Source organism: Arctopsyche grandis, chromosome 13 (genome assembly GCF_051622035.1).
Source record: "Arctopsyche grandis isolate Sample6627 chromosome 13, ASM5162203v2, whole genome shotgun sequence".
In the NCBI taxonomy this organism is placed as follows: Eukaryota; Metazoa; Arthropoda; class Insecta; order Trichoptera; family Hydropsychidae; genus Arctopsyche; species Arctopsyche grandis.
This window is the reverse complement of record NC_135367.1, coordinates 11311615-11339408: the sequence shown is the minus strand read 5'-3', so window position 1 is coordinate 11339408 and position 27794 is coordinate 11311615. Positions and strand designations below refer to the sequence as shown.

Genomic DNA, 27794 nt, shown 5'->3' with positions numbered 1-27794 from the left:
ATTTCACTTTCGGTCCCGTGAGGTAGACCCATATGTAGGTATGTAAGTCAAACAAATAAATTACAAAAGTAAAACCCTATAAAAAAATATTTAATAACACTGTTCGACACGAAAAATGGTTGAGAGACGAGATATGACTTTTTTGTCGGGTATTTTATCTTTCATTTGTAGTACTTTTCAGCTTTCAAATCTCTCTGAGTAGTCGTCCAGTTCAAATCAAAAGTCAAAAGTGTGTATTTTCACTCGGGATTTTTTCCCACTGTTAATACTATTTTATATTGAAACATGTTTATTGGGATAATGTTCTGGCCATACTATTTTTTGTTTTCGTTTAAAGGTCTGTTCATACCTATCCAGCACGACCCGAATCCTGCAAGTGTCCTGCAAGTACGGACATTCTATATGGACGCGCATATATTATTCTATTTAAGTACGGACATTCTATATAATTGAGTACATTCTATATGGACGCGCATGAATGTAGAAGTGGAAGATTTCTTAAATTTTTAGAAGAATTGAGTGAAAGAAGTATAGATGTGAGTAAAAATATAATTATGTTTGGGGACTGGAATTTTAATTGGTTACAGACAGAAGAATTTTATGTAAAAAAGTTGAGAAATTGGGTAAATGAATTGGGTTTTAAACAAAAAGTGACGGAAGCAACGAGAGTGAATAATTTATCAAGCTCTCTCATTGATTTGGTTATAACGAATATAATGGATCTGCGGTGTGAGGTGAAAGATGTACCGAAAATAGGAGACCATTCTATTGTCAACATGTTTTTGGGACAGCGGTTTAGTAACGGAGGACTTAAAAATATGCAGGTGACTGAAAGAGAAAACATTGATTATCAATTGATGAATGAATTGTTAAAGGAGTGTGTATGGGGAAAGGATGGTGATAGTGTGAATGAAATGTGGGAGATAATGTATCGTAATATAACATATTCTAAAAGTAAATGCGTAAAAACCACAAGAATCATGCATAAGCATAAGCTGAAACCTTGGTTTACCAAGGAAGTAAAGGAAAGCTTAGTTGATAAGAATGTTAGTTATAAAAGATATAAAATTATTAAGGCTATGGATGGAATCCAATTAGAAAAGGCTTGGTTAGAGTATAAAAGAAAGAGGAATAAATGTGTGAATGTTTTACGTAATGCGAAGAGGGATTGGCATGAAAGAAATATTGATGGTGCAAAAAAAGATCCCACAAAAATGTGGCGAATAATTAAAACTTTGATTTCCGGGGGAAAAAATGTTTCTTTGAATGAATTAGAAGTCGAGGGAGTAGTATATAATGATAAAGAGGATATGGTTGAAAGATTGAATGAGTTTTACATCAATAGTGTGAATGATATAGTTAATTCAATACAAACAAGGCATAATAGTGTGAATGATGATATTAACTTGGGTTTAAATAAGTTTGAAAGGTTTAAATTAGTGGAAATGGAGGGATTAAATGGTGTATTGAAGGGCATGAAATCAGTTTCTAGTATGGATGGATTGACTCTAGATATTTTAATCAACACTTGGGATATGGTTGGACCTCAGTTACTGAAATTAATAAATGAATCGTTAGAAGTGGGATCCGTCCCGGATGCATGGAAGGTGTCTACTATTGTACCGGTACCAAAGGTTACGGGCACACATAAAGCCAGTGAAATGAGGCCCATCAATATGTTACCGATTGTTGAGAAGATGCTGGAGGAAATCGTTATGATTCAATTGAAAGAGTTCATTAGTATAAATGATTGTTTGGTTGTGGAACAGTCTGGATTTAGAGTGAAACATTCAACAGAAACCGCTATCCAATTGGTGGTTTCTGATTGGATGGAGACGATGGATGAATCTAGCATGGTTGTTGGAGCAGTTTTTCTAGATTTTAAGCGAGCGTTCGAGACAGTAGATAGGAATATTTTATTACAAAAATTATATAAGTTAGGAATAAATGGTATAGTATTAAAGTGGCTTCAATCATACTTAAATAATAGAAGGCAAAGAGTAAAAATTGATAAGGTGTTATCCTCTGAATATGTAACACCTCATGGAGTGCCGCAAGGGTCCAAATTGGGACCCTTATTATTTATATTATATATAAACGATATTGTTAAGGTAATTAAGATGTGTAAAATACATTTGTTTGCAGATGATACATTGATATATATAATTGGAAAGAATGTTGATGTAATGTCTGAGATTTTAAATATAGAATTAAATTATGTGAATGACTGGTTGTGTGAAAATAAATTAAAGTTGAATGTGAATAAAACAAAAATGATGTGGTTGAATGGTAAAAATAAAAATATATTGAATGAAATTAGAATTAATGATAAGTTAATTGAAAAAGTTGAAAATATAAAATACTTAGGTGTATACATAGATTCAGGACTAAGTTTTAAAATGCACGCTGACTATATAATAAAAAAAATGGCTAGAAAAGTTGGTGTATTATGTAGATTAAGAAATATTTTAAGTAAAAAAAGTAAAATTTTAGTGTTTAATTCAATTGTCTTGCCACATGTGGTTTATTGTGCCACTGTGCTTAATTTGTTTAGTGGCCAAGATTTAGAAAAAATGCAAAAAATACAGAATAAAGCTATGAGAGCTATTTTGAATGTGAGTAGATTTAAGAGTATTGGAAGTATGTTAGATGAATTAGGATGGATGAGTATTAGAATTAGTCTAAATATTAGTACATTGTCTTTTGTTTATAAGTTAGATCATAAGTTATTACCTAAGTATTTTGATGATTATATAATAAGGAATAGAGATAAACATAGTTTTTATACTAGAAATAAGGACAAACTAGTTGTAAGTAGAGTAAGAAAGAATAAGACGGCTGGGGGTGTTTTTCACAGGGGTGTGCTCATGTATAATGCCCTCCCTGAGTGCGTCAGGTCTGCTAAAAACATGGATGCATTCCTGCGAGGTGCGAAGAGACACCTCTGTGAGGGACAGTACATATAAGTTAATTATAAATTTTAGAGTTAAGTATAATAATTAAGATGTATTTTTTTTTTAAATTAGCTTGATAGCTAAAATATATATAAATAAATAAATAAATGAATGCGTAAATGCGCATGCACGAATGAAGTATGAATATGTCCATATAATGTACTAAAGAATACTTGCACTTGGTCATGCTGGATAGGTATGAACAGACCTGTAGGCATATAGTACAACTGAAATGATCTCATCAGGTCACTGCGACACATATCCAGGAAAGTCATTAACGCATGGCACACGCTCGCCTCGTCAAAAGGTCGACACGTGTTTCTATACACGTGTCTGGGAAACAAAGGAAGAACACACTGAACCCATAAAAACCACGAACTACGTCCAGGCGTATGAACCCATAAAACCACGCTCGCAGCATAACTGGGGCAGCGCGAGTACCAAGAACAAAAGATGTGCACACGACACACTTCAACCCAAAACGTTTATAAAGCAACGCAGCAACCTCCACCGGCAGAGTGAGCCTCTGGAGTTCAAACAGATCACTTCTCCGAAGAAACCTCTTCGTACATACAATAACCATTGTACCAATTGAACGCAAATAAACGATCCTCTTTCAAACTCAACTGAATTTCCATAGGCCGGGAAACGGTCGAAACCTTTCACTCGACCACCTGTTCTATAGACCTTAAAAGGATTAGTTGGAAGTGTGCTGAATTTTAAATCGGTAAAATTGCGCGCTAAAAGCCGTACTAGTATTTACACGAATCCGAATTGAATTAATAGGGATAAAATATTGTTGCGTAGGGGTGGGTGGAGGATCCAAGTAAAAGGCCAATAGTCGTTTCACAGCATTTATTGATGATTCAGGAGATACACGTATTGACAGTGCTCAGTCCAGAATGACATGATATCGCCTACGTACCGCCTTATAAAGGGTACATCTCTCAGGACGCCTAATCTGTTTACCTGTTGTATAGTCACGTATTCGGATATGTATTTCCACGACATTGGGTCTCCCCGTACCGATTCTGAGAAATAACTAATAACGGTCATTGTTTAGCCTAAATGCACTTAGAGTCCAGATATAATCCTTGGAAGTAAGTGCATGCAATTAGTTAACCCGATAACAGATATCCGTTGGTCTAAGTGCAATTCGCTCAATCCGCGGCGTACGTAACAATATTAAATTGTCTTTATATGAGAATTAAATAAAATTCCACTTAGAAAAATCATATTTCGACTATTCTTGTGGATAAATAACAAAAATTCATTTATTTTATCGCGGTAAGCCAGTTATCAATAACAAAAATTCTATTGATGACTGGCTTATTGATATCAGGCATATTGACGGAGACGTTTCAAGGAGAGAAATGAGTGAAATCGAGAGGAAAAGTTTTAGATATGACAAAGTCTCTAGTCGTAAAACGCACTGTTAAGATCACATATCATTTTGACATGTTGGCAAATAATACAGTGTTGTGTGACTGATAGTGCGATTTGAATCTGACTTCGAGTGGGGATGAAGCGAAGAGGGGCGTCTCTGTCTACTGATGCGGTCATTTCATTCCAAGTATTCGTGACGTGCGTGACGTGACGTGACGCCAATCTGCGTACTCGCACTCGCACTCGCACTTTCAACAACATCCCATTCACCAGTCGACCGATGTAAACAAGTGTCACCGTCAGACGATGCTAAATTCTTAACAAAACATAAACACGAGTGATTGTTTTCAATTCCGATCCACCGCTCGAAACCACCATGAATATCAACACGGAGAGTCCCGGCGAAATCGCCGACATGAGCACGTACACGTCCACGTCCACGTCCACCATCGTCAAGCGAGACGCCCTCTCTCTACGGGTACAACTCATATACGGAATAGGACACGTCCTGAACGACATGTGCGCCTCCATGTGGTTCACCTACCTCCTGGTCTACTTCCACTTAGTGCTCGGGTTCGGAGCTGCGCAAGCTGGTTTGATTTTACTCATCGGTCAGGTAGCCGATGCTTTGGCTACCCCGTTTGTTGGGTTCCACTCGGATATGTCTGACCCGTCGGCTATGTGCTCGTACGGCAGGAGGAAATCGTGGCATCTCTTTGGTATTGTTCAAACTGATCTTATCCGGTACAGTCTATAGTGCAATTCTATAATGTTTGTATTTTTCAAGGTACGATTTGCGTGTTGTGTTCGTTTCCGTTTATATTTTCGCCGTGCATCGAATGCGAAAACACTCACAAGTGGGCTCAACTCATATACTATTCAGCTTTTGTGGTGATCTTTCAAATTGGATGGGCGGCAGTTCAAGTGAGTCATCTCTCTCTCATTCCGGAACTGACTCCTGACGAGCATGAACGCACACATCTCACCGCTATAAGGTTACGTAGCATCTTTTTTTTTACCGATCATGCCTAACGAGATTCTCATGGGATAAAATTTATCTATTATATATATAGCTTAATTTATTTTGATAGTAATAAATTAACAAGTGAAGATTTAAGATCTACAATTGCATTAAAGACATTTATTAACCCTTTGAGTGCTGAAGTCTTTTCTGTTGAAAGCCCACCACGCTGAAAATTTCGCCAACATTTCCAATTAGAATTAATTAGAAATCCAATAGAAAGCAGGTATAAAAATTGTAGCTACTTCAAAAAAACCCTAGATAACTATCGCCGAGGATTTCTCAGTTTTGTAAAGATGTGTTTAGACTCTAATATATCTTGCAACAATATAAAATAAACAAAAGTCTATTAAAGAATGTATTTTTCCAAAATTATAGCTCCATCTTCTTCATTGTTGTTAAAATGTAATGCTCACAATCTAAATGCCAAGCTACAATCTAGAATATTCAGCAGTTAGGGATTTCCATCGAGAAATTCTGCTATGGTTATAAATTCAGAAATTCCGGTGTCAACCAGTCTTTATAAACATTGACACGGATTACTCGACCCATGTTCAATGCATTTTTTTTTCAATGCTACCTGGAAAGGCTTAGCGGGTAGTATCCTTGTTTATTTTTTACATACTCAAAATAACAACGCCGATAGGTGTATTTCAGGCTGATGGGCTTGTTGGTCAGCATTCAAAAGGTTAACATATGTATATATGTACATATTTATTACTAATTTTGTATTCCATTTACAGGTATAGTTTCACAGTGTTTTCGAATCTACTGATATATGTCGTCACTTGGGTCGTTTTACACATGACTGATGATTCCAATCAACAGGTTGTTGTTTTTTGTTTCAACGAGTTTATTGTGTTATCGCGTATTTCTAATGGGTGATAATTTCAGATTGGACCCGAAGATGCATATAAATTTCAACGAGTCGTTGCAGTTGGCGTCGGAACGGGGACGTTGACCTCGTTTCTTTTCCATTGCTTACTGAAAGAACCGGCACCCACTTTTCATAATGATCTATCTCCGTTGCTCCCTCAAAGTATGACTCCGACGTCTCATCGTTCGATGCTGAAGAGTGGTATCTTCTATCAGGTGCGTTTTTCGCTCGTCAGTGTTTGTTTTTAGTCAGTATAAAGGTTGCTATCGAATGTAATATATGTGTCAGCGTACTATTATCGCCTCATAGGCACACATGTCGATGATGATCATTAAAATAGTTTAAACTTTTGAACCGTAGCATGATAGTGATTGTTTGCTTATGTTAATCATTCCGAATGTTTCAATATGCAAAATTTTTGTTATCAATCAACCATTATGACACATATCGCCTTTGATTACACACATTGGACAACGAAATAATGTGATAAATCTAATATATAATTTCGAAAGAGACTTTGAGATAAATAAATTTAATAAAAACACAAATGAATGTTTACTCTATTAAATTAGCCATGTTCAAATGGCCTACATATATTAAAAATACTGAGCGAAGCCGGGTAAAGCCATTAGTATAATATAATTTTATGATATCGAACTTTGTATGATATTATCAATGTTCTCTCTACGAGTCGGTGTATATGCAATTTCAAACATAAAACATTGAGCAAATTTTTTTTAAACACATGCATCATTATCATCATCATATATATAATATCACTATTCTGTGTATCTGTCTGCGATAACGCTTGCCGTACTATAATAGTTGTTTCAATTCAAAACAGTGCCAACAAAATGTACGAATATAATAACGAAAGAAAAAAACTTATATATATATACTGTTTGCAACCAATGTTTCCTCTGGGCTAATAAACGGCGCTAAGTCTCTGAGAATTTACCGCCATCTATTGAAAACTTATTTAAATAATTAATTAATTTTTCTATTTGTGTTTTATATTGTTTATATGTAGGCAGCTAGTTAGTTTTTACCATTTTTTTTTCATATTAAACAATTAAATAAATATATTTAAAAGGTGTTTGAAAAAAAATCGACTGCATGCGGATCAAACAGGACTGACACATTTATTTTAATTTTTTTTTTATTTAATAACTAAATATGCCAACCAGAGAGATGTAATAAGAATAGAGGGGCCCTTACGAATAAATAATTGTTGTCAATTTTACGCGGTACGTCTCTATAAATACGCTACATCGCACGGAATACAATCGGATCAATTTACTTATAAAAATGTTGTTTATTGTGTGTTTTTGAATGTATTGTGCAATTTTTACCGATGCTTGCTCATCTTGCGAGTAATATAAACAAACAGAGAAGTCTTTATCAGACATACGTCGAGCACCAAGCGTCAAATACGACTGATGCTAAAATTATTTAGATCTGTCCGTGGACAGAATGTCACTTGACAACAACAAAAACACCTAAAGCCACTTCTATTAATATTACACTTCTCTGATGCCAACACCAATGCGATGATATTTCATCAGGTACAACATTAGTAATATTGTTAATGAATTATACATAACAGGCATTTTTACTGTTATTTCTAGAATTGAGCTTTGTCAAATTAGAATTTTTTTTTAAATATTTATCTCCTAAATTTTCAGATTGTGATTCATCATATGTATAGTTGAGCGATTGTTTGGAGAAACTCTCGAATTAAAATGATAATTTTTTTCCTCATAACATTCAATAAATATATTAACCTTAGCATATTGATATAATTTGTCTGTAATGAATACTTGTTGCACACAAATTTTATCAATATGCTAGTATGATATGTTAGTATGATATCTCGGATGTTATGAGGAAAAAAATTATTATTAATTTGGGTCAAGAGTTTCCCCAAACAATCGCTCAAGTATACATAAAATGAATCACAATTTAGGAGATAAATATTTAAAAAAAAAAAAACTTATTGAAAAAGCTCAATGAATACTTGTTGATTTATAGGTTGGATTTGTTTACATGGGAACGAGGCTGTTTGTGAATTTGAGCCAAGTATTTATACCACTCTATTTGCATAGAACGTTAGCTTTACCTGGCGTAACTCTCGCTTCTGTGCCGTTGGTGATGTTTATATCTTCGTTTGTAACATCGCTAGTTGTGCGTTCGTTGAATCGCTATCTCGGTAGAAAGGTATTCTTGTTTTGACGTATTATTTGTGTATCTTGTTGTGATTGCTTTTCTACCGCTGTGTCGTTTAATTATAGGCAGCGTATACGTTAGGTGGTTTGATCGCTATAGCCGGTTGTATGTGGATGTTTTTCGGACACGGGCCATCCTATTCAATATATCAAATATATGTAGTTGTGATAGTTTTTGGTAAGTAATCATGAATGAAAATTGTTATGTACATATGTTATCTCATACGTGTAAATTTATGATTGTGATTTTAGGTGCGGGTGGAGCTTTGATGTTGGTAACAAGTTTAGGATTGACGGCAGATTTGATCGGGAACGCGACAAATACTGCCGCTTTCGTATATGGTGCTATGAGTTTCTCTGATAAACTTGCTAACGGTCTGGCGGTTGTATTGATCCAACATTTGTATGTTATTCAAAGTGTCATATTGTCAGACAATAGTAATTGAGGTGATTTGACTGAGCGTTCGTTGATTTTTCAGAGCCGAGACGGCAGATTCGGACTTTTATCGATGGGCAGTGTCGTTCGGATGCGGAGGAGCGGCGATGTTTGCAATTTTGGCTGTATTATCCATTCGTATAAATAGTCAGTCTAGAAATTATGTTAAATTTTATTTATTACGATTATACAGATTGTTTTTACGAAAGAAAAGATTGTTTTTGCTGCCAAATGTCCAACGCTTTTAAAGTTTTAGTTTAATTTTATTTAATTCGATGAATTGTCAAACAATTCATTGTGTCATTACGGTGGAATTTCGATTCATCGTGTTTTAACTAAACTAGAAATGTATTTAATTACGAAAATACATTTATTTTATACTGCCTACCTGAAAATAGGGGTTAATTATTAATAAAAAAAATTGTTAGATATTAATAGATTTCTTAAAGTCAATTAGATTCGGAACGATTATTATATAATAATGATCCACTCTCGAATGTTTACTGTGATTAAATTTTGGGTTATTTATTGTATAGGAAAATTTTGAGACTCAACTTAAGGGAGAACGATTTTTCGGGATTCCACTGTGTTGTGTATATTAATAAAAATTTATAAATAATAATAATAATCATTGCTTTTGTGAAAATTACCTGTTGCAGGTATGATTGTTTCGACAGAAGAAGAGAATACTAATTCGACTCAGTCGTAAAGTTTTGAAACTTTGACAAACTATAGATCTTTTCATCAGTATTTTTATTTAAAAAGACTTAAAAATACTTTTAGTATTTAAAAAGACGAGCAATATGACTGTGATATTATTGCAATTGTATTAGAAAAAAATATTATATTTATATACACTGTTAAGAGAAGAAACCCAGTTCCAAATACGTGTAATCTTATGTGCACAAATAGTGTAAAATTTACGCGAATGTCATTTATTTATACGCACGTTAAAAGTTATTGAAAACATTGTATGATGAAATGATATATGATAATTATCATGTTTCTATACTTTGTTGTCAATATAAATAAAATGGCAGTAGGTATCTGTGGAATTGACGTACAATTATGTTTGTAAGATTTACTTTTAGGTTTTCGATTAAAAATCACCGATTTAAATGACATGAAAAAGATATATGAATAATAATATATATACTATTAATTGAACGAAGCTGAGAAGTGATTGAATAGATCATTTAAATCTCATTTGGTTATTTGGCATTTAAATGGGTTTTTACCTGTACAAATCAATAAATAAATTTGGCCATATTGACCCTTTGGGTTGATCTGTGATGTCGCCGTGGTCTATAGTGATATTTGAATTCGAAATATAATAAAATCTCACTTCCATTAATCAAACTAACAAACAACTATACATATACACAACGACTCTTAACTAAAGTAAAAAAAAAAATTTTTTTTTAATTTAAGATATGTATTTTATGTACATAATTTTAAATGAACTTGTAGAAAATCGGTAATTTTTTATATTTATTTCATGTCACTTAAATCTTTAATTCGAAAAGTAGACTTCAAACACCAAATTGTCAATGCCTTTTCTTTCAATAGTAAGAAATTTTAGTTTGTGTCATTTCTGTTTTTGTAATGATAGGTAAAACGAATTTATTAAATTATATACAAATAACAATTATTATATTATTAATTTTTTTTATTGAACATTAATTTTAAAATATATACAATATGAAAATTAAAATTGTTTTACTACTTAGTCATATATTCATTTATTTAAATATTTGTCCCTACTTTTTTCTGCCGTATTGATACTCTGGGTATTTTGGGAAAGAATCCATACCTTTGATATCATTTGGCGCGGAAATTTCATTTACTTTTCCAAATTTTTTATCTAATAAAGCTGCATTTGTCTTTTTCATTTCCATTATTGCAAGATTTTTTTGTATTTCCTCGTCCGTCGGTGGTTCACTTCTATAGTGGTAAATAACAAGCAAGTGTAACGATATTCTAAGAATAATTAGTTTATGTAAAAGACGGTGTTACCTCCTATGACGAAGCCAAGATTCCCATTCGGCTGGTTTATAATTGTCGAAACCGCTCTCACCGGTGGTAGCCTCGAACCATCGTTCTGGTCTCCTTTTTCCTCGAGATGGATCTGCGGGTAATTCGTAATACTTATTACCTATGTAATCCGTGCCTGCAATTGTAATGTGTATATTATAATGGTGCAACATTACAGTTTCGTGAAAAATTATGTTTTTGACATTTGTAGATTTGCCAATGGATATTTCAAAAGTGTGTGCCTTTGTGATTTCCTGTGATTTGTTTAGGTTTAAAGGAAGCTACAAAGTTATTCCACGCATTTAACCACACCCTTCTCGTCATTTTTGGTTATGCGTACTAGCTGTCAAATTTGCTTATTTAACCCATTTGGCCATAACATTAATTTTCTTATCCAGCGTTTAAATATTGATTTAAAAAAATAACTTATGAGAGACGGCGTGTAAAATATTTATAAAATCACCTAATGATTTCGGAAAGGTAATTTATCGTTTATGATTTGACCGAATTAAGCTAGCAGCATTGCATATCTAATGGAACGAAATACACAAATGGAACGAAAATATTTTATTAACGATTATTTTTTTAATTTAACATCGGGTTTATAGATCATTGCAGACAATTATGTATTATTACTGTACCATAACGGAAAACTATTAAATGTCGTGAGAAGGAGAACAAAATTGTGAAAATTCGGCACGCAATTTGGAGAATAAAGTTTAAACTAGTGCTTCCATTAGTCTTATGAATAATTAAAAAAAAAAAATTACGACTTTTATTTGAAAAATGTAGTATTTTAGTATTTTAATTTAAAATCATTTTGGGCCTTTAAATCTAAAAGGCCCGCATGCACCGCATGCCGTGCGGCATAGTAGTTACTCGCCTGCTTTTATGCAAGTTTTAGTGATTTAAACAGGTTTGGGAAGCGTTGCTAAGAATTTTTATTTAATCAATGCGTTGCCATAGTTATCATTGATTAGGTACGGTTTTAACCCTTTGGCTGCTACGAGGTTTTTCAATGTCCAAGCGAAAAATGCTAACATTTGTAATTATTTTGAAAAAAAAAAAAAAATATTTTTTTTTACATACTTACTTCGCCGAACGCTCGTAATTTTTATAATACTTTATATACATTTTTAGAAGCAGTTGTGGACTCGTGCCCTCTCTTTCTGTCTTGCTTTTACATGCGTGCGTGCGAAAGAGATACCTACATATATACACTAAATAAGTTTTGACGATTGTTTTCCGACGCTTTATTTTTTTCAATAATCTATTTTTAGACATCGATGTATCCTTACAACATGCGATATATTCGAAACAGGTAGCGGTCTTTCTCTCTTTCTTTCTTGGTTTTAATTGTGTACGTGTGAGCGAGACACACAAGGATGCGAAGTTTCTAATAATCAAATAATTTTTCAACATGTATCATAAACATTTTGTATGCATTTCAGTTGCATTTGATTGATTGCATGAATTCGTGACGTCTCGTGACCTATATAATTGAAAGCGGATTTCTATTGTTTTTTGCCATTTATTTTAACTCTGCAAAATGATATCGGACAGTGAAAGTGATGAAAGCGAAATAATAGCTCCTCGCCGAGGAACTCGACAAATCAGCAGCTCTACTGATTCTGAAAATGGATTTATCGACAATAATCAATTCCCAAGTAAAAACTCCTTATATGACATTGACAATGAACCCGAAATTTACTTTGATGATGAACCCGAAATTGAAGAGCTTTTATTTAAAAAATTGATAAATATTTATAAAGCTTGATTGAAAAATAAATATAAATACGTATGTAAAAAAAATGTTTCGTGCCACTGATGCGCTGGTGGCTCAAAGAAAGTATTGAAATACGACAATTAATGACGTCAACAACGATCGTCGTAGCAATCTTCGCCGATTTCAAAACAACGATTTATCGTTGTTGTAGCAGTCAAAGGGTTAAATACGTAAATATTGGATACGGTTGAGAACCTCTGTCATTCATACTAATTTAATAACGCCCGCGATGTGTACGATAAAAAGTAAATTATTCATTTGAAATAAAGAAAATTTTGGAGACGGTTGAGAAGCCCTGCCATATAAACTAATGCAATATAATCTGCAGTTCATATGCTTAGAAAGTTTTTTTTTTCAATTTAAATACGTAAATATTGGAAACGGTTGAGAACCCCTGTCATTCATACTAATTTAATAACGCCCGCGATGTGTACGATAAAAAGTAAATTATTCATTTGAAATAAAGAAAATTTTGGATACGGTTGAGAAGCCCTGCCATATAAACTAATTCAATGTAATCTGCAGTTCATACGCTAAGAAAGTTTTTTTTTTCAATTTTAATACGTAAATATTGGATACGGTTGAGAACCCCTGTCATTTATACTAATTTAATAACGCCCGCGATGTGTACGATAAAAACTAAATTATTCATTTGAAATAAAGAAAATTTTGGATACGGTTGAGAAGCCCTGCCATATAAACTAATTCAATGTAATCTGCAGTTCATACGCTAAGAAAGTTTTTTTTTTCAATTTTAATACGTAAATATTGGATACGGTTGAGAACCCCTGTCATTTATACTAATTTAATAACGCCCGCGATGTGTACGGTAAAAACTAAATTATTCATTTGAAATAAAGTAAATTTTGGAGACGTTTGAGAAGCCCTGCCATATAAACTAATGCAATGTAATCTGCAGTTCATACGCTCGGAAAGTTTTTTTTTTCAATTTAAATAAGAAAATATTGGATACGGTTGAACATTTTGAACATTTTTGAACATTTTGTCGCTTGAACATTTTTTCCGTTTACATTTTGTCGCGGGTACATTTTGTCGCGGGTACATTTTGTCAGTGCACTAATTTTCGGGTACATTTTGTCGTTGAACATTTTGGACTTGCACCAATTGTCGTGTAACCGTAATATATATATTGTGCAAAATTTCAATTTCGTACTATTATAACACATTTTTTTGTAAATACGAGCTATGAAAAAGATATACGTATATGTATATACAATGGCTTAAACCTGCTGTTAATAAGTAATAAAAAAACATTTAAGTAACAAGATTAGAATTTATATTTGTATTCTTTATGTACTAACTTAGAGTTGATAAGGTTTTGGTCAGAATTTGTAAGCCGGAAGTAATAATTTTTTTTAAACAATATTTCATTATTTTATTATTTTATCTTCTTCATATTTAACGTGTATAATATTTTAATTAATCGAACAAAATCTGACAACCGGAAGTAGAACTTTTGTCTTGTATAAGATTCCTTACATTTGCGTTCAATTTGTATCGAAAATTCTCTCTCACAGCCTGTATTAGTGAATGTGTATGTATGTTTCATTATCGAATTTTGTTTTTCATCCTTTTTATATTCCTCAAATACAGAGATAATTTCGTGGGTTGATCACATCCAATTTTTTTAAATATGTTTAAAAATCTTTTTCTTAAGTTTCCTCCAATTTTTACGATCGATGCATTATTTGCTTACTTACTTATCCCTGTACTTTCCTGGCTTCCTACTTTCCTGGCCATACCTTGGATATATGTACATACATATGTAACCTTACCATAACTATACATTCATATGTAACATAACCAGCAGCATGGACTAGTAATTAGCATATTATGCTTTCGAGCAGAGTAGTCACGGTTCGACTCCCACTAGTAGCTATTAGCCAGATCTTGGTTTATGACTCCAGGTCATAAACCAAGACAGAGTTTGCCAATTTTTCTGATTTTCATTGAAACGCTTACTGTAAATTGGCAATTCCTTTCCAATCTCTCTTGCACATCAAAACGTTATTCAGCATCTTGAGGTTCGCCAATTTCTATAATAAAATGTTTCAAAAATTTCTCCATAGATGATGTTTGTATGGATTCGTTTGTATCAACTGTATTATTGTATTGTATCTGTATAAGTACATTCATCGCATTGGAGCTATGTATATGTAAAGGCAAATGTACATACATGTTCGTTTGAAATAAAAATAAAAAATCTGACTTCAAGTCGGTCGTTTCCTATCAGAGTTTGCCAATTAATTTTATTTCAATGCTGAAACAGTTGCAAACAAATTGGCAACCTACTCTGATTTGTCACCATTATTTAAATATAATTTTGATTTAATCATAATAATGTTGTAAACATATATAAACTACGTGTGTAAAAATTTGGCCATAGGTATGGCCTTGGGGTAAAACCCATAATAGCAACATAGTAAATAAAAATATTTATTATTAAATTAAAACTATTTCCACTCAGCTCTCAGTTCTTTTGAACTGCTCGTAATATTTTATACAAAAAAAAACATATTTTTAAAATATTGCCTTTACAAATTCTGTTGAAGATAAGGTGGTTAAACGCAAACATTTTTTCGTCGTTTGTTTGACGACTTCACTTTCGAAAATCAGTTTCTTAGAAAAACGGCATAGTTGATCTATTATTCTTGGATGTACACAGTGAGCATTCAAGTTCTCGTATATATCGTTTCATCCGTTACGATACTGATAAGTTATCAGTCCCACATTATAAATTGGCAGGAGCATAACCCTCTTATATTTCTTACGGTATATATGTATTTGTATAATTGATATGATATCATCTGCCATCCGGATTACGCTTCTGTAGCAGATGGTTCAATATTGTCATTTTTACAAGCCTCATATCAGCTTGCTTTCGATTTTTATAATTCTGTAGCGCTAATAGTGGCGATTTAGGGAAACATGTATGTCACACTATAGTCTAAGTTTAATTTGAAATAAATAAATAAATACAATGTGATATATTTTGATATGCATATGTCTAAATTTGTGGATATATTTTATACATTATGAAAGCAAATTCATAAAGTTTTATTGACAGCAAACGGTAGTAAATTGTTACTATTTTTGCGAAGAATATCTGTTAGTTTTAATTATATTAAAAAGATTCAAATCCACTACGCACAATCATATTTATTTATGTAAATATATATAGTACGTCCTACTGTTTTGATTATTGTAATTTTCAAAATATCTTGAAGTGAAACAAACTCACTTTTGTTTCCTAAAAGCTCTTTATTAAAATATTTTTATCCCACCTTGAGCCAATAATTTTTTTAATATCATTTTAATAAAAAAAATTCGGGTGTGACCAACCCATGACTTTATCTATGTATTTGAGGAATATAAGAAGGTTACAAAACAAAATTCGATATTGAACTAATAACTATGATAGTGATACAAATTGAGCGCAAATATATGCAAATACTTGCACAAGACAAAATTTCTACTTCCGGTTGGCGGATTTTGTTTAAATTTTTTTAATTATTTAAAATCAGTATAATTATTATACACATTTAATATCAAGAGGATAAAAATAATTTAAAAGGTCAAAATAAAATAATGAAATATTGTTTTAAAAAAAAATACTACTTCCGGTTTACGAATTCTAACCAAAACGTTACCAAATCTAAGTTATTACATAAACAACACAAATATAAATTTTCAGCTTTATACGTTCAGGGGTGTGGACAGGATCCAGGCGACAACATTTTTGACCTTTCTAATAGGAGAAAATCCCACTTCCGGTTCATTAAATTTGCTGACTTTATTTCTTATTTTTACTTAAAATCACTATCTCTATTGTACACAATAAATATCAAGACGCTTAAAATAATTTAAAAGGTCAAAATAAAATAATGAAAAAATAATGAAATATTGTTTTTTAAAAAAATACTACTTCCGGTTTACGAATTCTAACTAAAACGTTACCAAATCTAAGTTAGCACATAAACAACACAAATATAAATTTTCAGCTTAATATGTATAGGGGTGTGGACAGGACCCAGGCGACAACATTTTTGACCTTTCTAATAAGAGAAAATCCCACTTCCGGTTCATTAAATTTGATGGTTTTATTTTTTATTTTTACTTAAAATCACTATCTCTATTATACACAATAAATATCATAAAGCTTAAGATAATTTAAAAGGTCAAAATAAAATAATGAAATATTGTTTTTAAAAAAAATACTACTTCCGGTTTACGAATTCTGACCAAAACGTTACCAAATCTAAGTTAGTACATTAAGAATATAAATATAAATTTTCAGCTTAATACGTTCAGGGGTGTGGTCAGGATCCAGGCGACAACATTTTTGACCTTCCTTCCGGATGCTTCCGGAAGGGAAAAAATCCCACTTCCGGTTTATTAAATTTAGTGATTTTTTTTTATTTTAATCACATTGATACACGAATTATACTTGAATTTTTTCGTGAAGACCACACATGTTTAAGGGGTCGAAAAAAATAGTGGAAGACAAATCGAACAAGAGTAAACTGCAACTTCCGGTCGACGGACGCTTACCAAATTTTATACATAACTTGGTATTGAGCTTAAACTGATCGATATGAAATTTCAGGTCGATAAGTTAAAAGGCTTTTGAGAAAAACATAAAAAACCTCGATTCTCTAGAGTAAAAGTACTACTTCCGGTTCAGATAAAAATATTTAAAAAATCTAAAATTATATAAATTATTATTTCTAGTACATGTAAATAAAAATCAGTCCGATTCAGTTAGTAGTTTGGGAGAAAATCGAATTCAAAAACTTAAAAAAAAGAGGACACCTATAAGGGGAGGTACCATTTCCGGTCAACTTAAAAATTTGAAAAAAATTTGCGTAGTGTCTATAAAAATTTCATTCACCGATACTAAGTTTCGGTTTGATAGGACTAACGGTGTTGAAAAAATCCCCAAAGTACACAGACACACACACAGACACACACACAGACACACACACACACATTTTTTCTAGATCATTAAAACGTGATCAGTAATCGATTCTGAGTTCGAATCAGTCAAAATCTCGAGTTCGAATTTTCGCATGATCACAAAACTTCATCTATTGTTACTACGTACATAGATAAAGTAAAAATCACTAAATTTAATAAACCGGAAGTGGGATTTTCTCCTATTAGAAAAGTCAAAAATGTTGTCGCCTGGATCCTGTCCACACCCCTGAACGTATTAAGCTGAAAATTTATATTTGTGTTTTATGTACTAACTTAGATTTGGTAACGTTTTGGTCAGAATTCGTTAACCGGAAGTAGTATTTTTTTTAAAAACAATATTTCATTATTTTTTCATTATTTTATTTTGACCTTTTAAATTATTTTAAGCGTCTTGATATTTATTGTGTATAATAAAAATAGTGATTTTAAGTAAAAATAAAAAATAAAACCATCAAATTTAATGAACCGGAAGTGGGATTTTCTCCTAATAGAAAGGTCATAAATGTTGTCGCCTGGATCCTGTCCACACTCCTAAACATATTGAGCTGAAAATTTAGATTTGTGTTGTTTATGTACTAACTTGGATTTGGTAACGTTTTGGTCAGAATTCGTAAACCGGAAGTAGTATTTTTTTTAAAAACAATATTTCATTATTTTATTTTGACCTTTTAAATTATTTTTATCATCTTGATATTAAATGTGTATAATAATTATACTGATTTTAAATAATTAAAAAAATTTGAACAAAATCCGCCAACCGGAAGTAGAAATTTTGTCTTGTGCAAGTATTTGCATATATTTGCGATCAAATTGTATCGCTATCATAGTTATTAGTTCAATATCGAATTTTGTTTTGTAACCTTCTTATATTCCTCAAATACATAGATAAAGTCATGGGTTGGTCACACCCGAATTTTTTTCTTTGCGTAAAACCCTAGGACAATAGGCAATGGTGGGTTCGAAATCTCTTCAATGTCCTCTTCAACGTCGGTTTGTAGCAATGGAATAATAATTTTTAGCTATTCACAGTTGATAAGCTCGATCACATTTATTATAGAAAAATATACATATATGTATGTAATTAATTTATAATTACTCTGGTATTATAAAGTTCTAATAAGGTTATCAAGTTAACAATACTTGTTCACCATCCCACCGCAAAATGCCTATGTTGAACGTGTGTTCTCATTAATTACATAAAGCTCAGTGACAGATGAGCGCAATTCGCATTCTATTGGCACAGTGAAAAGCGTGTTATAAAAAAGTGTATTTATTATAAAATGTCGTGCATCTAATCTATAATTTGGAAAGAGACTTTGTATGTATGTATGTATCCTTGGTCGTCGTCCGTAGATCGGTGACGTCATCGACCACGTGATTCGATTTTTTTTTTTCGATCCTTGGGCGCCGATTTGTTTTATTCGATTCAATGGATTCACCCCCGCGGGGGCGCAAGGCGAGTAGCTTCATGGGGCCCCGCCAGGGGAGCCACAAGGGGCGCAGCCCCGTGGGGCCCCGAAGGGGGCCCGGAGGGCGTAGCCTTATGGGGCGCAGCCCCATGGGGCTCAAAAGGGGGCGCAGCCCCGTGGGGCCCCGAATCATGGGGGCGCGGAGGGGCGAATGGAAAAAAAATGCATGGTTAAAATAAAATGATTGTAAATCGAATTTTATTTTTCAGCTCAAAAGAACCTATTGTCTTCGAAGTATTGAAGCGCATATGCTTCGACCAAATCTTTTTCTAGGAATCTTAACATTTTTTATGTAGTTAGGGTTGGTTAAATGATTTTCCCAATGTAATTAACCTCAAAATACATGAGGAAATCATCGAGCTTCTGTTGGATTTCTCGTTCTTGTGCCAATAGCCATGGGTTGAGAATTTTGAGGAGTTCCTCCCAGCTTTCGACTACATTTTCTGGAGGAACAAATGCTAATGCCAATACCATTTTAAATTTAATTGCATTTTCCTGATTATCGTAAAATTCAGATAATCCCAATTCCTGGATTTTTCTGTAGGTACTTTGGGACAGATGGAAAAAGCAACCCGTTACTTGCGCATTTGGCCATATGTCAGACGTGAACCTCGTGTAGCTTCCATAGACATATGGAATGTTCGAGACCGAATATTACATAATTATGGAAAAACGGACAACGAAGTGGAAGGCTTCCATATGAAAGTTGGCTATACAATTGGAGCCCAATTTCCAAACCTGTGGAAGTTCTTGAAAGCCCTTCAAGGTCTCCAAGCCAAAACCGAGAAGTTAGTACAAGAACTAAACTCCGGAGTTATTCTCGAAACTGTGTTTACCGAAACACTCTGTTCTGGCAATTTTTCGCATGGAGACCTTCTTCGCTTTCAAATACGCAGCAATCAAAGTTTTTTTTCGGCGGAAATATCCCTGCAGCGACCAATTTCTGAAGAATCGATATTGTTAATTTAAAAATTCAAAATTAAATATTAAATCCATCAATTTTATAAAATAAAAACTATTAAACCCATAATTACCCTTAGAACAATCATACAGCAAAAGGTCTCAGCTGAGCATGATCTTTTCAATGTTTGAAATCATTTGACGCACAATGAACAAAGGCGTACCCTTAGCAGGTATATTACGGGTTTTTTTGTACCTAAGTAAGTAAGTTTTTTTGTATGTAAGTCTGTTTTATTTTGCATACATACAAGATAACTGTATTTTGTACATAGTTAAAAAGAATTACGTTTTTTTACCAATATACAGAAGAAATAACTAAGATAAATTTACAAATAACGAAGTGATGATTAGAACAAACACGTATGTCGCAAAATTCACAAGCGTTCCGTTTTATGTGACTGCTGGTGTATATATATATATATATATATATATATATATATATATATATATATATATATATATATATATATATATATATATATATATATATGTATATATATATATATATATATATATATATATATATATATATATATATATATATATATATATATATATATATATATATATATACATATAATTCAATGACATCTGCAATACGATTAAAAAGTTTTTTTTAAAATTTAAATACGTAAATATTGGATACGGTTGAGAACCCCTGTCATTTATACTAATTTAATAACGCCCGCGATGTGTACGATAAAAAGTAAATTATTCATTTGAAATAAAGAAAATTTTGGAGACGGTTGAGAAGCCCTGCCATATAAACTATTGCAATGTAATCTGCAGTTCATACGCTTAGAAAGTTTTTTTTTTCAATTTAAATAAAAAAATATTGGATACGGTTGAAAACCCCTGACATTTATACTAATTCAATGACATCTTAAAATGATATTCAATGAGTCACAATGACATTCGCTTAAAATGTAATTGTTCAATTTAAATAAGAATATGTTGGTACGGTTGAGAACACCTTTAATTTATAATAATTTAATAACATCCGCGATCTATACGATAAAAAGTACCATATACATCGATAAATATAATACAATAAAAAGTTACTTTTGCCATTAAAATAGGATAATTTAGGATTTTTGAACATTTTGTCGCTTGAACATTTTTTCCGTTTACATTTTGTCGCGGGTACATTTTGTCGCGGGTACATTTTGTCGCGGGTACATTTTGTCGCGGATAAATTTTGTCGCGGGTACATTTTGTCAGTGCACTAATTTTCGGGTACATTTTGTCGTTGAACCTTTTGGACTTGCACCAATTGTCGTGTAACCGTTTTTATACTAATTTATTAGTACTTCAATCGCATTATTGATTGAAAGCTTATTTATACTTGGGTACTGATTCAAATTACATTTTACAATTATATATACATAGATTAGCGTAATATTCGCTGCAACACAAGAAGTTCTATTCTACTATGAGCAAATTAAGAATTTGCTTCCTGAAAATACGTTTGTTGGTCTACTCGAAAGCGACAGCTCCAATATTTTGGCGTTGATCAAACGAGGATACGATTACATCGCCAGTGTTGTTAACTTTGAAGTGCCGACAGATGAGGACTTTGAATTCACTGTCTATTCGAATTGTGGCGATGACAGTCGTACTCCTTTCCAAACTTCCAAATGCACAAACATCAAATTGGGCGAAACTTATAACTTCACGGTGGACATGGCCGTGAAGAGCAATCGGCAGCGGGTCATAAAAAGTGTTATAGGAGAAACATATGCACTCTGCACCAGTGGCATAACTAAGAATTTTGGGCCCGTAAGCAAAAAATCATCAAAGCTCCCCTCCCTCGTCATTTTTGCTTTCGCAACGCAGTATTAGTGTAAATATAATTATTGTTAATATGTAGATACATAATATAATTTTCTTAATTGAACTCATCTATTTTAAAATTTCTTCTTTCGAACCTTACTGTTCGAAATGCAAAATCATTAATTAATTATTTGAGGTCCATTTTGGCTGCTTCTTTGTGCTCAATTGTAAGCAAAGATAGTTCATTGAGTCTGGTTTGACCGATCGAATTTCTTTTGATATCTTTAATTATTTTTAATTTATTGAATGTTCTTTCTACATTAGCCATAATTACCGGAAAATCACTCTCCAAACAACTGTACTTGGTAATAAGTAATTCTAAAAATTGCCTTATGGTTATTGTTTCAGAAAGATCTTTCTTTATTAATAAAAGTACATGTGTAAATTGAGATTCGAATTGATCTGAGAAAATTTCTGATTTTCTGATTCAAACAATAATCTGGAATATCTTATTCCAACATATTAATAATTTTCCTAGGTTCAAGAAAACCGAAATAGTTTTTCACTACCTGCATTTATGGCTCCCTATCTCCGTGGGCCCGTAAGCATTGCTTACCCCCGCTACATACAGTGCCAGTTTTAGGGGGGGGGGGGCTGGGTCGCCCGAGGGCGCCAAATGAGATAGGGCACTACACGATGCGCCAAAGGCGCTCTAAAATTTAAAATTAGAGCGCCAAAAGCCGTACAAAATTTTAGATTACAGCGTTAAAGGCGAATTTTTTTTCTAAGGGTGTTTATATTGCCCGAGGGCGCCATTGGGTGTAAAGCCGACACTGGCTACATAGTAGTTACGCCACTGCTCTGCACGTGCAACTACACCCGAATTCGGTTTGGGGAACATCCACTGTCACAGCGTGCAGCTAAGGGCGTGACGTTCCGTACTATTCAGTGTGTTTTCGCCCTTGTATCATCAAAATGTCTACTCGCTACTTGCAATTGATATATTTTTAGCACTACTTGAGTGCAATCTAATATGTGTTTACCTTGATTGGTTCGTAGGTCTGGAAGAAATTGTAGCTGCAATGAACATACACAGGGTAATTTTAAAAACACTGATGGGTGTTATCCGCCGATGGGTGTTAATGGCAGAGCGGTTTCCCCATGTTCTGGGAAAGGGGACTGTTTCTGCGACAAATGCCAATGCGATCAAGGATGGGATGGAAAATTTTGCGAATGTTCAATTTGTCCAATTAACCCGTGCGTAAATATCACACTACATATCCAAGCGTAAATGATGATTTAACATCACATAATTAATTTTGACATAATTTTTAGAGATAACCGTAAGGTTTGCGGGGGCAAAAATCGTGGTAATTGTGTTTGTGGAGTATGTGCTTGTCGTAAAGGATGGTCAGGACCGACCTGCTCCTGTTCAGTCAATCTTTGCACCTCGCCCTGGAACAACGATCTTTGTTCCGGAAATGGTGTCTGTAACTGTGGTGAGTCAAAGTAAATTATATTACTATTTGTAAGTCGTAAATTCAATTTCAATGTCTCATCAAGCGGTTTGTTCCTTCGGTAGGAAAATGCAAGTGTACCGAAAAAGGAGGAAAGAATTATGCAGGTCGATATTGTGAGACGTGTTCCAATTGCAACAATCCTGCGTGTTCCGTGTACGAGAAGTGCGTATTAAATGAATTAAATATACAACTTTCGGCAAAGGAACCTTGTATATCCCAAGATGGAACTATTTTCATACCAAAACATGTACCCACGTCATTTCGTAAGTAAAACATAATTTCATTCGGATATTTAGAGATGGAGAATTTTAAAAATCGTGTACACGTGCCAATGGCTAAACGTTCTTTAACGTTGAATTACAATTTTCAGTCAATCGCTATGTTTAATTTCAGCTGAAACTTCTGACGAACAACAATGCGTAATTAGGATTGATGACAAACGATCGAAGGAAGATGGTTGCGAGTATATTTTCACTTATAAAGTTCGGAAAGATTGGAACACAGAACTGTCAATTTATCAGAAAACGTGCCCCAATGATTATCAAACAGCTGGCATCATGAAAACGGGTGTAGCAATAGTAATAGTAATAGCGATCGTGATTATTTGTCTTATAATGTGGAAAATATACAACCTTTTATACACAGAAAATACACAGAAAATGAATGACCAAAAAAAAATAAATTATGTGGTGGGAAATCCTTTATATAAATCACCGATAACCAGATTTGAAGTACCAGATGATTACGTTAGAGAACATGAAGATTGATGGTGTTTGTGTTTTTTCTGAATTCATTTTTAATAATTGTATTAATAGAATATCCCCCCCCCCTCAAAAGTTGTTATTAGTGTAGAACAGCGTTTCCCAACCTGTGGTTCGCGTACCACTTGATGGTACGTGGTTGATGGTTGGTGGTACGCGAAAAAAAATCAGTAATGGCGGAATTTTTGGCTAGGTATTAGTGAAAAATATAAACAGCTTTATGACATAGCGATCAAATTTCTGTCGCCGTTTACTAGCACTGTACTGGTTGAAAGAGCATTCTCTTCATATATTTTAATAAAACAAGTATATAAATTGATTGAATCCAGCTCCATACTTAAGGGTAAATCTCGCACCATTTGAACCAAATTTAAAAAAACTAAGTACAAGGATCTCAATTATATGTACTTTGTAATTTTGTGTTTTTATTAAAACAATCAATAATTTTTTTTATTATCAATAATAGAAGTATGACAAGATAGTAGATAAATATATTAAACTTTGAGCATATTATAATTGTCTCCGCAAATTTTTTTTTTTCATAAAATTTCTTTCCAAAACAGATCTACATATTGCGTGTATCCTGTCTTCACATTCCTTACCATGCAAATACTATATATTTATTTATTTATTTATTTTAAACAGACCATTGTGGCATAACAGGAATTCCTAAAGCGCCACAATGGTCAAAAAATATAGCACAAAAAAGAAAAAAAACAAAATAACAATTAAACATAAACATAAATACATCCATACATACATAAAAAATAGCATTTATAATAACAGATAAAGTTAAAATATCAAATAAAATATAGCATAAGGAATGCCTTGCACCTACAGCCAGTTTCAATAAATATGTAAGAAACAACTACAAATACAAAACATCCCTGTAAGGCCCAAATGGATGAGAGTTAATCAAAATTTCACTCATAAATCACAATCAATCATGAAAACAATGATGAGCGCAGACTACCAGATAAATGGGTTAGAGTAATTTCCGACAATTTACGCTCACTAAGGTGGAAAATATCACATTCAGTCTCGGCAGCAACGATTTCATTAAGAAGTCGGATAGCTCTTGGAATAGGAGCCATTCGAAAAAGGACTGTGCGGGCAGGAGGTACAGCCAGCAAATGATGATGTCTACCACGCACATAGTGAATAGGGACATAAAGCCCCAACTGCTCCAGCAACAACGGGCATGACGTATTACCACGTAAGAGCAGGAGAACGAAACGAATTAATGAGAAGTTTCTCCGAAGTTCAAGGGAATTATACCCAAGCATGCCCAAAAGGAAAGGAGTGGGGTAGAGATATGGGTAATACCCATATTCTTTCCTATATAGGAAACGAAGAAATGCTTTTTGCACTTTCTCAATCATCAGAGAGTAATTTGCTTCATGCGGATTCCACACAATCGCATTATACTCTAGCTTACTTCTCACAAGCGAATTGAAAAGCAAGCGAGAAGACAAAGGATTGGAGAATAATCTTGCATATCTCAAAACAAATCCAAGTCGACGAAAGGAAACGTCAGCGACTTTTTTGATATGGTTGTGAAAGGTGAGCTGAGGATCAAAAGTGATACCCAAATCGACAATAGATTCCACACGCTTCAACAAGACAGATCTAATGGAATATCCGTGACAATAGAGTGAATGTGCACGTCCATAGCTCATAATTGCACATTTGTTTAAATTAAGTTCAAGGCCTAAACTAGAACTGAACTCCAAGACAGCGTTAATATCAGCTTGAAGGAGAGAGAAGATATATAATAATTACACTTGCAAAAACAAATTTCATGAAATACAATCATTTTTATATGGTGGTACAATTTAGCGTTATGTACTACCGAGTGGTACGCGAGTCAAAAAAGGTTGGGAAACGCTGGTGTAGAAGAAGCAGAGCAACTTTTCAGTTTTCTTTATTGTTGAAAGTATTTTCTTTAAAATAAAACAAATTAAACATATATGATATTACATTTTAATTGTGATTCTTTTAATGATTTGTATGTAAATTTTCAGAAATTTTACAATGACAATTAAGTGTAATCTGCAGTACATTAAAATAATGACGACAAAGTAATGGGGTTTTAATTTTTAATTTATCTACATACATATACATATGTTACAGTCGACGTATACATACATTAAGATCATTCATGAACATACTATATATGTAGTTTGTTCTAGCCAGTTTTAGTGTACATAAAAGAACAAATTGACTAATTGGCATAAGTTTAAGTATTCTCAATGGTTTATCCCATCCCCTATGCATATATGTATTACCTCAGGTTGCAATATTTATAATATTTTGGGGGAACGGGAATTATAGTGACGTAGCAATGTGGTTACCATAGGATTTCCCATTTAAATACTTGGTGTTTTGACGTCGCAAATGTTTTGACAGCTCAAAAGTTTTAGCAGCTAAAAGTTTCATGCTACAACTGGTGAGTCTATTTGAAGATAGCTTTTGACTTTTAGCACTTAAACTAAATCCAATTCGTAAATAAACAAACTAGTATATTCATGAACGAACCGGAGTGAACACTTGGACTGTAACATATATGTACCTACATATACAAAGTATCGATGTATGGCGAGTGTGTGATACACACAGATCTTTTAAAAAACATGAAAAAGTGATCAGGGATAGATACTAAACACAAATCATCCCATATTTCGAGGTCGAAATTTCTCACGATTGCAACTCTTCATATGTATGTATAAATATACTTCACATCTTCTAATCTATAATTTGGAAAGAGACTTTGTATGTATGTAAATATCCTTGGTCGTCGTCGTCGTCGTCGTCGTCGTCCGTAGATCGGTGACGTCATCGAACACGTGATTCGATTTTTTTTTTTTTCGATCCATGGGCGCCGATTTGTTTTTTTCGATTCAATGGATTCACCCCCGCGGGGGCGCAAGGCGAGTAGTTTCATGGGGCCCCGCCAGGGGCGCCACAAGGGGCGCAGCCCCGTGGGGCTCAAAAGGGGGCGCCACAAGGGGCGCAGCCCCGTGGGGCCCCGAAGGGGGCCCGGGGGGCCCAGCCTCATGGGGCGCAGCCCCATGGGGCTCAAAAGGGGGTGCCACAAGGGGCGCAGCCCCGTGAAGCCCCGAAGGGGGCGCGGGGGGCCCAGCCTCATGGGGCGCAGCCCCATGGGGCTCAAAAGGGGGCGCCACAAGGGGCGCAGCCCCGTGGGGCCCCGAAGGGGGCCCGGGGGGCCCAGCCTCATGGGGCGCAGCCCCATGAGGCTCAAAAGGGGGCGCCACAAGGGGCGCAGCCCCGTGGGGCCCAGCCTCATGGGGCGCAGCCCCATGGGGCTCAAAAGGGGGCGCCACAAGGGGCGCAGCCCCGTGAAGCCCCGAAGGGGGCGCGGGGGGCCCAGCCTCATGGGGCGCAGCCCCATGGGGCTCAAAAGGGGGCGCCACAAGGGGCGCAGCCCCGTGGGGCCCCGAAGGGGGCCCGGGGGGCCCAGCCTCATGGGGCGCAAGCCCTAATAGGCATTAACTAAGGGGGGCGAAGCCCTAGACGGCAATTAATCATGGGGGCGCGGAGGGGCGAAGCCCTAAAAGGCAACTGATCATGGGG

The 27794-nt window shown here is 34.2% G+C and overlaps 5 protein-coding genes and 1 long non-coding RNA gene across 6 annotated transcripts in view; 4 read left to right on the top strand and 2 right to left on the bottom strand.

Annotated features, from left to right (window-relative positions):
- LOC143921168 (uncharacterized) overlaps positions 1-27794 on the top strand; it is a 420653-nt gene that overhangs the window by 5251 nt on the left and 387608 nt on the right. The window lies entirely within an intron of this gene.
- The window catches only part of LOC143921171 (uncharacterized), an 895047-nt gene that overhangs the window by 783969 nt on the left and 83284 nt on the right, over positions 1-27794 (bottom strand). The window lies entirely within an intron of this gene.
- Positions 1-27794, top strand: part of LOC143921164 (uncharacterized) — a 754379-nt gene that overhangs the window by 644419 nt on the left and 82166 nt on the right. The gene's annotated exons all lie outside the window — the stretch shown is intronic.
- Positions 231-10603, top strand: LOC143921148 (major facilitator superfamily domain-containing protein 12-like). Its single transcript, XM_077444309.1, has 10 exons — positions 231-341; positions 3169-5059; positions 5128-5335; positions 6105-6189; positions 6256-6453; positions 8270-8455; positions 8530-8641; positions 8716-8866; positions 8943-9046; positions 9559-10603. Exons 2-10 carry the CDS (start codon positions 4717-4719, stop codon positions 9606-9608), a joined length of 1437 nt encoding a protein of 478 aa, XP_077300435.1. The 5' UTR covers positions 231-341; positions 3169-4716; the 3' UTR covers positions 9609-10603.
- Positions 10574-11284, bottom strand: LOC143921165 (NADH dehydrogenase [ubiquinone] 1 alpha subcomplex assembly factor 2-like). The gene is made up of 3 exons (XM_077444335.1): positions 11176-11284; positions 10916-11069; positions 10574-10843 (listed from the first exon to the last, which is right to left on the bottom strand). The coding sequence occupies exons 1-3, from the start codon at positions 11255-11257 to the stop codon at positions 10660-10662; spliced, it is 420 nt and encodes a 139-aa protein (XP_077300461.1). The 5' UTR covers positions 11258-11284; the 3' UTR covers positions 10574-10659.
- Positions 21731-24901, top strand: LOC143921318 (integrin beta-nu-like). The gene is made up of 5 exons (XM_077444566.1): positions 21731-21925; positions 22979-23176; positions 23255-23418; positions 23502-23702; positions 23833-24901. The coding sequence occupies exons 2-5, from the start codon at positions 23052-23054 to the stop codon at positions 24204-24206; spliced, it is 864 nt and encodes a 287-aa protein (XP_077300692.1). The 5' UTR covers positions 21731-21925; positions 22979-23051; the 3' UTR covers positions 24207-24901.